Source organism: Diabrotica virgifera, chromosome 5, assembly GCF_917563875.1.
Source record: "Diabrotica virgifera virgifera chromosome 5, PGI_DIABVI_V3a".
In the NCBI taxonomy this organism is placed as follows: Eukaryota; Metazoa; Arthropoda; class Insecta; order Coleoptera; family Chrysomelidae; genus Diabrotica; species Diabrotica virgifera.
In genome coordinates, this window is record NC_065447.1 from 232,903,450 (window position 1) to 232,915,616 (window position 12,167).

General features: G+C 34.9%; 1 protein-coding gene across 1 annotated transcript in view; it reads right to left on the reverse strand.

Moving 5' to 3' along the window:
* The window catches only part of LOC126884729 (ATP-dependent RNA helicase vasa-like), a 49,787-nt gene that overhangs the window by 21,471 nt on the left and 16,149 nt on the right, over positions 1 to 12,167 (reverse strand). The window contains exons 3-6 of the mRNA XM_050650859.1: positions 10,045 to 10,297; positions 7,915 to 8,016; positions 5,047 to 5,264; positions 4,668 to 4,853 (exon numbers count right to left, since the gene is read on the reverse strand). Coding sequence (XP_050506816.1) covers positions 4,668 to 4,853; positions 5,047 to 5,264; positions 7,915 to 8,016; positions 10,045 to 10,297 — 759 coding nt within the window. The remainder of the gene's footprint in view (positions 1 to 4,667; positions 4,854 to 5,046; positions 5,265 to 7,914; positions 8,017 to 10,044; positions 10,298 to 12,167) is intronic.

A 12,167-nucleotide genomic window follows, 5' to 3' on the forward strand; every position in this document is an offset into this window, starting at 1 on the left:
AATAACTGTTGCCCTACCCAAAACGGACGCCTATGACTGGTACTAGAAATTCGCAATGGATGGAATCGATTCATTTCTGAAAAGTAAATATGTATACAAATTTTCGTTTTTCTAAATAGAAGCGTTCTGGAGGTATTTAAGAAAAACTAATTACATGGGGCCATCTTCAAAGAGCTCTAGCTCCCTTAGGAAGCATTTTCAGACTAGGTGAATTGGGTTAAATTGTCTTAAAATTATCTGAGGAATCTCCTGTCTTCGTTTGTCGGTAGAGTTTCTGGACACCCTGTATAATAGCATGACATCAGTAATTCGATTTCTAAATATTATATTCTTCCATTTTGACGTTGCGACCTTGACAGAAATTTAACCGTTTATTTCAGAAAGGGGTCAAGTGACAAATCTTGACAAAATGAGTACAAAAAATTAACTTTTTTTTTTTTCTTAAACAAATTAACAAGATACATTTTTAAAAAATACAACACTTTTTGACAAATACTCCAGGTTGTTAGGTAGAATTTTTATTTTATATAAAGTGACTGTTGAATGTAAACAGTGTGTAAACTTGATTTTCTCAAAAGTAGATACTTGTGACTTGACCCCTTTCTGAAATAAACGATTCAATTGTGAGGACATCACTGGTGACTGTCTCAATTTCCTATCAAATCAAACATATTTACCTATTGGGCTGACCAACTATCACCCTATATAAACAATGCTACTATCATATGCGGATGACATTGAAATTATGGGAAACACAGTCACCAATGTGAAGGAAACTTTCAATAAATTGGGAAGTAGAGGCAAAGAAAACTGGTTTAAGGGTAAATGAAGAGAAAACCAAATACATGTGCATTAACAGACAAAAGGGACGAGATAGAATAGGGCAAAATGTTACGATAGACCCATATAACTTTGAAAAAGTGGAGAGTTTTAAATACCTCAGAGCAACAATCACTGCAGGTAACAATATCAAGGAAGAGATTAAAGGGGGAATTCAGGCAGCAAACCGATGTATGTATAGCCTCCTCAATACTACTAAATCTAAAAGCCTAACATGAGCATCAAAGATCAGATTACAGTCGAACCCACTTATTGGAATAGCCTTCGTGCCAAGAAAAATTATTCCTATAGCCGGGATATTCTAATAACCGATCATTAGTGGCTAGTAAAACCGTTTTCGGGACCTCAAATTTCTATTCCTGAAACCGGGATATTCCTATAACCGGTATTCTTATAAGCGGGTTCGACTGTATATAAAACAATGATTAGACCGGTACTCATGTATGGCTGTGAGATTTGGACTCTGACCAAAGTAATTGAAAGAAAACTTAGATGTTTTGAGAGAATAATCCTCAGAAGAATCTTTGGACTTTATCACGACCCTAATAGCAACCAATACCGAATGAAAACAAATGCTGAGATCAAAGCAGATGTATAGGGTGAGCAACATAGTCCAAGAAAATAACGTCTAAGATGGGCTGGCCATGTCCATAGGCTCCCAAATAACCCCCTTGCCAAGCTGATCTGGAGAAAACTCCCACAAGAAGAAGACCCAATATATTGTCCCTACTATTTCCAACTATCGAATGTGAAAAATAAGTTTTTTCAGATTCGATACCTTGCCCTCGCATTATATGTGATACATCTTGTGGCAAATTCTCGTTATTGTAGCTTGATTAGGAGCGCGGAAATATGCTGTTTAAACCATCGAATATGAACATTTTTGTAGATATTAGGGTAAAATTTGATTGATTCCCGCGCATGCGCACACCGACAGTATGGTATTAGTTGTTATACAGGCTCCGATTGGGTGTTGAAATTTTGAAATGATCTGTCAATAATTGTTCAATATGGAGGTTATCGGTAAACAAAAATATTGTATATTAGTTTTTATTGATGTGCGGACAGAAATAAAATCAAATTTATAATAATAGTGACTTTTTAAATAGTTTTGAAAAGCCGCAGGTACGTAATTCTAAATGTTTCAGTTGGAAATACCTAATAGTTTCAATACCTATCTATTTGGAAAATGTAAACAAAATAATGTAGTTACCTATTAGTAGGCAATGCTTTAATAATTTACATAATCTGATTACGAACAAACTTTCTACAAATCTTCATCTCATATATCGTTTTCTTACTCTATATTTTGTTGTATTTTATTTCGACAAAAATCAAACTAATAATTTTATTAAATTCATATAAATTTATGGTGTAAATGTTTAATTTGTGTATATTCCCACATTACGTATACAAGAGTTTGGTGCAGTTTGAAATGGCGTCAACTTTTGTAGGGCGCGGTAGACGTGAAGTGGGTTCAAGCCCCAAGCAAGTTATTATTTTTTTATATTTTTTTTATAGATTTTATGATTGTAAGTATATTATTATATAATTTTTGAAGATATTCTTCTTTTTTGAAAGTGGTAGATAAGAAAGTTAGTTTGATTTTTAAATAAAATAAGTACAAATAACCTTTTAAGTATATTTACTTCGTTTAAATTACCTATTATATAATAGAAGAATATCTTCTTACGTACAAAGTACACACACAAACTGACGAAAATGGTTTTATTTGGTTGACTGCAAACTGACGAAAATGGTTATATTCAATACTTTTGTTTTGTATAAATATAACTTAAAGGTATATTTGTACAACGCTAAATGTCGAATGTGTCACATTTGTCAGTTTGTGTTGTAATTTATTCAACAGCTATTCAGTTATAATCTGTAAACTGTCGAAAATGCTAAACTGCTGAGAAGAATAAAATGCAGATGTTTACAATTTGTGCGAATTTTGTTTCAGTATTGCTTCCAAGAAATTCTTGTGAGGCAGTTTATGATTTTATTTTAATGGATTTTCATTAATTATTCAGTTATTCGCTATTATACATTCGCTACGTTGAATCATCGGACCGAAACAAATCTTTGATTAATACAAAAAGCAAAGGAACGAATGTGATTTTTTGGAAAGAAAAAAATGATAAGCAGTTCAAAGGACCCCGCATAAACCTTATGGAAAATAGGTCCCAGTGGATTTCGTTCATACTTCGGGAAAATACTCTTTGAAGCATCCTGATAAAAAGTTCTCATGAGCACAACTCAATCATATGAAGGATTTTCAAGATATAGAGGTCCAAACTCGGAAAATTTTAAGATTTACGGGTTATTTCAATTCCGTGAGTTACTGGTTATTTGGCAACATGTAGAAGTTTGGACCAAGGAAAAGTACTAGTAGTCTAGGATTTTTTCCTGGCTATCCAATGGCGACCTTTACTTTGACCTTGACCTTCAACGGACGCCATCTTCTAGAGTTTCGATGGTTTTAGGCATTAAATTGATATAAACAGATTACTCGTGGGTTTTTGGGATCGCAAAACACGAATATGCAATAGCCATCCAGATGACGTGGTGGCCAGGGCCACTGCAAGGGACGTCATCTTCTAGAGTTTGGATGGTTTTCGGCATTTAATTGATGCAAATGAATTACTGGAGGGTTTTTTTAGGTCGCTAAACACGAATATGCCACCAGAACCGACTCCCGGAGCATCTGGAGTTGAGGGTCTTTGGTACTACATTGATGCAAACGGATTAGTTATAGGTTTTTGGGGTTGCTGAACACGAATACGTGATCACATTGTGCCATAGGCACAATGTGATTCGTGAGTCAGATCTGATGGTGTATGCATGTTCAGCAACCCCAAAAACCTATAACTAATCCGTTTGCATTAACGTAGTACCAAAGGCCCTCGAAACTCCAGGAGCCTCTTTCATTAACCTTGGAAATCAGGTGCTAAGGGAGTCGGTTCTGGTGGCACATTCGTGTATAGCGACCTCAAAAAACCCTCCAGTAATTCATTTGCATCAATTAAATGCCGAAAACCATCGAAACTCTAGAAGATGACGCCCCATGCAGAGGACCTGGTCACCACGTCATCCGGAGGGCAATTCTGATGGCATATTCGTGTTTAGCGATCCCAAAAACCCATGAGTAATCTGTCAATAATTAATCAATTAATCAATAATTAATCAATTGAATGTCAAAAACCCTCGAAACTCTAGAAGATGACGTCCGTTGAAGGTCAAGGTTAAAGTAGTAAAGGTCGCCATTGGACAGCCAGGAAAAAATCATAGACTACTAGTACTTTTCCTTGATCCAAACTTCTACATGTTGCCAAATAACCAGTAACTCGCGGAATTGGAATACCCCGAAAATCTTATAATTTTCTGAGTTTGGGCCTCTATATCTTGAAAATCCTTCATACGATTGAGTTGTGCCCATGAGAACTTTTTATCGGTATTCTTCAAAGAGTATTTTCCCAAAGTATAAAAGAAATCCACTGGGACCTATTTTCCATAAGGTTTGTGCGGGGTCCTTTGTTATCAATCTAACAAGGATTAAACATTACATACAAAAAATATAAAAATTTTCTCATTTGTCAATGCGCTGATTTAGGAGCCTCTAAAAAAAAAGTTATTTTGCTCTCCTGAAAAATACCACTTTTCACATTCGATAGTTGGAAATGGCAGGGACGATATGGTCAAAATAACAATGGGACTACCCAGTTACCCAACTATCATGGATGACCGTTCATGGAAGTGAGTTGTGCAGTCAGCCAAGACCAACCCCAGGTTGTAGTGCTACCAGAAGAAGAAAAATGATAACTTACCGTTTTTCCAGATCCAGTTTGTGCACAACCCATCAGATCTCTTCCATTCATTATTATCGGCACAGCATATTTCTGAATGGGTGTTGGTTTGGTGTAACCAGATTTTTTAATGTTCTCTAATAAATGGGGTCTCATACCTGATGATTCAAAAGATGTAATCGGTTTAGGAACGTTTTCACCACTAACCTAAAAGGAAAAAAAAATCAAACAATCCAATTGACATTCTAAGGTTGAGATTCAAACACGTATTGAATTTTAGGCAGAGTAGAAAAATATAAAAGACAAATCGAAAAAAAAAACTGTTTAGCTATCTGTTTTTTAATAAAATAGAATTTTTTTATACAGATTAACCGAACAGTATAGAATTATAAATACTTACATTGACTTCAATATCATCCAATTTGACAAAATTAATACCGGATGTTATTGTAGAAGTAAACAGATCTTCATCTCGTTCTGGGGGTATATAAATTTCACGTGGCTTTTGTGGTTCATCCGTTTTATCACCACCACCACCACCACCATAGTCATCGTTATCATCTCCTCTATCACCTCTACCTCCACCTCGTCCTCCTCTGCCACCACCTCTACCACGGCCTGGAAATTAAATTTTGGTTTAAAAAGTTATTATAAAAAGATTAACACATCAACGAGATTTGTGGTTCACAAATTAATTCAAAATTTTCTCTTAACACAACACAACTTTGGAATAGGAAGATGTAGGAAGATAATCCAGATGTAATAAGACATTAGTAATAGAAAACTTTTTTTTCAGACAGGGATGCGTCTTTCTTCATTTCTTTTTAACATAGCTGTAGAACTGTAGACTATAGACTATGTTAAATACCTTCAAACTAGATTCTGACACAAGAGGGATACAATGGAGGTGAACTACACGCCTAAGCAATCTAGAATATGCCGACGATATCTGCCTATTAGTACAAAGGTTAAAAGATGTGGCTAACCATTAGAAACACTTTCCACTGAAGCCAATAAAATATAGTCCAAGATACGATATAAGGTCGATTTGCACCGATCTGTTTAATGGATAAAAATTATTGGATATCGACGGCAGAAAGGCAGGACCTCGTAACTGAAAAACATGAGTTACTTCGGTTTTTGCTTTAGAATAAGTGTATAGGCACCTATTAAACAGCGATTACAGCTGGAAAAATTTCAGGAAGGCTTCCAGAAGGCTTTCCCAGTTGTAACCACTGTTAATACGTGCTGATACACTTACTTATTCTAAAGAGAAAACCGAAACTTATTTTATACAAATTTTTCAGTTACGAGGTTCTGCCTTTCCGCCGTCGATATGTAATTTAGCATGTTAACAATTACAAAAAACAATGGTTGCCGGATCTAATCTTGTTCTAGCTGTAATTAATTAAGAATTAAAAAATGACATTTTTTATAAATTAAAAAAAATGACCTGGGCAGATATTTCATATTTTTTAGGTAATTCTAAACAAAAAAGACCTTTCGTAATTTTTCTCTAAAGTTGATCGTTTTCTAGTTATAAACAATTGAAAACTGAAAAAAGAACGAAAGATGACGATTTTCGAGGCTGAAAAGCGTAAGTATAAAATATCAATTTTGAAATTACGAAGTACCTAAATTCAAGTTCAAACTTTATTCTATCAGTTCTTGATAAGTCTTTCAGACTTATTTCATTCTGAAATATTGTTTTTTAGTTAGAATAAAAATATGTTTTAGAATAAAACATAACTAAAATTCTTATTGAGACCTGATAGAGAAAGGTTTAAACTTCAATTTATGTTTATGATTACAAAAATGATATTTTTTACTTGTGTTTTTGAGCCTAGAAAATTGTCATCTTTCATCCTTTTTTCAGTTTTAAATTGTTTATAACTCGAAAACGATCAACTTGAGAGAACAATTACAAAAGACCTTTTTTGTTCAGAATGATCCAAAAAATCTGAAATATCTGCCCGGGTCCATTTTTTTTAAATTCATAAAATAATTTAATTGTTTGTCATTTAAAACAAGATTAGATCGGGCAACTCTTGTTTTTTGTAATTGTTAACATGCTAAATTACATATTCAATAATTTTTATCCATTAAACAGATCAGTGTAAATCGACCTTATATCAGATCCTCTACTAATAGGTTTGAAAATCAATATTAGTAAAACTCAGTCCATGAGAATAAATGCGTCACCCTCCTTAATTTCTTGTTGTACTATAAATAATATAGACAAGGCTTAAACGGCGGGTTCGTCGGAGAAAATATTCCCATGAGATTTTTTTACATAATCACGTTTGTAAGACATCCCAGAATAAGGTTCAAGAAGTCGCCCACGGGAAAAGTGGGCCAAATTTTTTTTAACAATTTTTTTTTAATCATATTTCAAAAGTTAATATTTTTGGCCCGGACAAATTTTTTTAGGTTTTTTTGGACCATTCTGGACAAAAAAGATTTCTTATAATTTTTCTCTAAAGTTGATCGTTTTCGAGGTATAAACAATTGATAATTGAAAAAAACGAAAAAAGGCGATTTTCAAGGCTTAATAACTCTGTTAAAAGTTATTACCATGAAAATTAGAAAGTGACTAAATCAAAGTTCAAAGCACCCCCTACAAGATCCTGGAGAAGTTTTTGTCATTATTTTATTACTAAGCTGTTATTTTTAAGTAATAATAATGAGCGCCTGCACGTATCAGGCGCCCGTCTATGGTGAGTGCAAGAGAGATGCCATTCCGGCAGTGCATCTTACTCGCACTCACATTTACAGCTACGTCAATACGATCTTACGGCTTATTATTAATAATTAAAAATAACAGCTTAGTAATAAAATAACGACAAAAATTTCTCCAGGATCTTGTAGGGACAGCTTTAAACTTTGATATAGTCACTTTCTGATTTTCATAATAATAACTTTTAACAGAGTTATTAAGCCTTGAAAATCGCCATTTTTCGTTTTTTTCAATTTTAAATTGTTTATACCTCGAAAACGATCAATTTTAGTGAAAAATTATAAGAGATCTTTTTTGTCCAGAATGGTCCAAAAAACCTAAAAGAAAATTGTCCGGGCCAAAAATATTGATTTTTGCAATTTGATTAAAAAAAAATTGTTAAAAAAAATTTGGCCCACTTTTCCCGGGGGCGACTTCTTGAACCTTATTCTGGGATGTCTTACGAACGTGATTATGCAAAAAATCTCATGGGAATATTTTCTCCGACGAACCCGCCGTTTTCGCCTTGTCTAATAGTAAAATCCAACTTACCTCTGTTTTCATATCCTCCATAATTTTCTTTGTTGGAATCGCCATAACTGTCTCCGCCATTTTCATCTCCGTAGCCATTACTGTCGCCATTTCTACTAAAACCTAATAAATAAAATTTAGACATTATAATAATTTTATTATGATCTTATGATACTACACACTGTGTAAAAAAAGTAATTCAACATGCGAATAATTCCTGACAGCTCTACAAAAAAATGGAAGGGCTAATAAATCATATTTTTCTGATTGTAGAGCCATATATCAATACTAAAAAGTGTGTCAAATAAAATGTTACTTATTTTTTAATGAGAAATCCAAATCTGCAATAAAAAAATGGGGGTTTCTATATAAAATTTTAAAGTTACCACTACCACCCACCTCCAGGGGCTGGGATGCACAGATTTTTTGGTTTTTCATTTGGAGGTGTATTTCGAGATATTAAACCAGTTCCTTAATTTGCCTACGGTATCACGATAAATCGTGTTCTGGATTATAGCGCCGTCTATCCACAATTCGAGAAAATATTCCGAATAAAAGTTGCTTACTTTTACGTACGGAATCTAAAACTGTAATAGCAACAGATACTCCCCATCCAACTCCCAGGGGTGGAGTGGAGCAGTGGCGGCTCGTGGTAATTTAAAATGGGTGTTCAATTAAGGAATGTAATTATAGACACGGTGGGGGGTTTTGGGACCTCGCCCCTTTTTTGTCTAAAGGACACTGCACACATCTTATGGAATATATAACTCAAATTCAATAAAACTGACATAAATAGATTCGTCTCAGTTTAACGGTCATTTCGTATCATTGCGCCAACTCTTAATTATGATTAATTACAAAATTTTACACAATCGATAAGACCGGATAAAATGTAACGATTTTTTTAACTTGGTCGTTAAAGTCTATTTTATATTGATTTCCTATACCCAGAATCTAATAATTGGCGAACATCAATATTGCCAATATCTGAGAGTTGCATTTCATTTTTTAAATGAATTTGGGAAGATCCGTGATTTTTAATTTTTGTCGATAAATGAGATAAATCCCGAACGCCCGTTTTTGTCCACTCTGAAGAAATAGTTTCATTTTTCGAAAGTACTAAACATGGAAAACAAAACAAAGAATGTAGTCTATCACACGTTTAAAGCAACGTTTAAACTTTTTGTTTTTTATAGCACATTCTTGTACCAAGTTTATCTCCGGCCGAGGTGGACCATTATTTTTTATAACAAGTCGATTTTCAAAACTATTTGCATTTTCCTTTATAAAATCCACTGAATAAGGCTCCATCATAAAACTATTAATATTGTATTTAAGATTTAACTGTATTTAACTTGAACCCACAACAGAAAATTCCAAACTGTGAACCGAAACCAGAGAATGTTCTCCGCCGAAACGTACCACTGGTCTCTGGGTGCACTGCACAAATTCTTACTATTTTAGATAGGCGAAATGCTCTTTCACCGATTTTAAGATTTCTCTTTCTAATACAGGCGTAGGTTAGTACTGGCTGGTTCAATTTGAATTCTGCACCAGAGCACAAGTATCTGCACTTGTCACGTGCATCCAGCGGCGCGGCGTAGAGCAAATAAATATGATTACTAAATAAAGTTATATTTTAATTTAATGATTCTATAAGATTAATAAAAATATTTTAATATTTATGAGATTTAAAAAAACTGTATTTTAATTAACTTTTATTGGGTGTTCACTGCACAAGTGAACCAATGGAGAAACCGCCCCTGGAGTGGAGGGTCGCTTTTGATGCGATTCGATAGGTTTTTGTTAACGATTGAAAACCTATTTTGTAGTTTTTCGATCCTATGTACATTTAACGTGCGAAATGTTTGACCGTTTGGTACTTTTGGGACACCTTGTATAATTTTCGTGTATCAGTATAAACGTTGGTATAAATAATAAAATAGAATAAAATATATGTTAACAATGAATGAAATGATAAGAGAAATACAAAAAAAGTACTTAGAAAATAATTAAATGGGAAGAGACCGAGAGGTAGGCCTAGAATTCTAGAAAGAGATGAATTGATGGTATTAACCAGGATTTGAAAGACCTAGTCAAAAACAAAATACATGACAGCTCAGTAAACAATTAAAAAAACATATAATATACCTCCTCTTCCTCTTCTATCTCCACCTCCTCCTCTGCGATCTCCACCGCGGCCACGATAGCCGCCGTCACGATCACCTCCTCCTCTACCGCCCCGTCTTCCACCTCCTCTACCGCCTGAATATCCATTTTCACCACCATTGTTCCAACTGTCACCACCGCCATTGTCGTTCCAATCTCCATCGCTGATCTCTACAGATTTAAAACCTCTTCCTGCTGAAAACTTCTTACCTCCTTCTGTTGCCACACTAGGTGCCTGTAATCAAAGTAAAATTGCTCAGTAATAATAATCATCGTAATATGGATATTTGTGGTATGGAGCACTAGTTTGGTGGTCTAAATGCCAACAAAAGACCACCAGAAAAAAGCTGAATAAGCTTCAATGACAAGCATGCTTAATCATAATAGGAGCATCATACTTAAGAGCACACAGTAGCGATCAACAGGTAGCAACAAATGCGGTCCAAGATTGCGAAAGTTCTGCGAACTTTCAAAAGTGAGGCAACAGTGCGTCGGTAATTCGACACTGACAGTGACGTTTATACTATCAAAAACAATAATTTTTATACACATAGGAGCGAAATGTTGCCAAGTCAGTGACATTCGATTTCTTGTTATAAAAAAATCGATTTTTAGTAGTTCCAATGTGACACAAAATCTAGGCACAGGTTAAAAAAAGTTTATTTGAAGAAAGTGTATTTTTTTGTCTTTCTTAATGGCGGTACAGGCTCCTTTTTTCAATATTTTATTTAGTTATAGAGTAATTTCCACATACTAACATATTTCTGAAATTGGTCTCTGTACCGCCATTCTTTATTATATTACGAATATGTGTGCCAAATATCTCGACAAAATATTCAAAATTAGAGCCGCAATATTGGAACGCGTTTGTTGCTACCTGTTGATCGCTACTGTTTGCTCTTAACCATCTATTACATAATATGAAGGATTCAGGGGAAAAACATGGTAAGCACCACTTTGCTAATTTTATAGGAGTGCGAAAAAACGCTTCAAAACATATTATGAAAACTGCTATACTAATTGGTAGTAACACCAAAAATCACATAAAAATGACAATCAAATGGACTTTTAGTTATTTCCCTGGATGGCTGGTGGTTCTTTCAGGATCAGGTTCTTTCCCTGTAGAGTTTATACATTGTGTAGGAACCAGTTAAGCACTGGTTTCCTCGAAAGCGGTGCCGACAACCTGCGACCGTAGCACTGCGATGAATTACGTCAGATTACGGTGAAAAATTCAAGGTTCTTCACTGCGGCAATGGAATGTGCAAGCTCAGCAAGCAGTGGCTTCCAACGCATCCTTGGAAACCACCGCTATTATTTTGCATGGTACAGTTTTTTATGATGTCATTCCTCGCAGTGTTACGATCGCAGGTTGTCGACACCGCTTTCGAGGAAACCAGCGCTTTAGACATACAGTACAACCTGCCACATCCGGACCTCCCCATATCCGGACGGTTCTGCAGTTCGCATTTACCGAAATCTACCGAGAAAGGCACTCCTGCTATCCCGCACCCTCTCATCCCGACAAAAAAGAACTAAAAGATGGCGAAATAAAGTCTTTTTTGCCCTCAAGATCTTTCTGTAAGCCAAGGTAACTATTATAGAATCTATAAAATGTGTCTATCGACGAAAGTTATTGACGGCGTTCATTACTGGAATGTATGAAGGAGAAAACGGTTCAAAGACTATGAAAGAAGTGGTCTTGATATCAGGGTTTTTTTCATATCCGGATCGGTCTGTCGCCACATCGATCTGGATATGGCTGGTTTCAGGTTTTACTGTACTATATTTTTTTTTAAGTAGTTTAGTTAGTGCGTACTGAACTACATTTATAATTGCCATATAAAGGTGATTGTGGGTATACTCCCCATTCACTTCCTAGTGAAAGAGATGGTTCTTTCAGATTTTATATACAAGGTGAGTCATGAGGAACTGTACATACCACTACCTCGTATAGAGGCTCCTATGGGGAATACCAAATGACCATTAAAAAGTGTCTGCTCCCATTGTTTAATAATATACAGGGCGAGTTTCACAATTTGGCAGAAATTTGTATTCGTCATAATTTTTGAACGGTCAAATCGATGTGTCTTATTTTGGTCAAT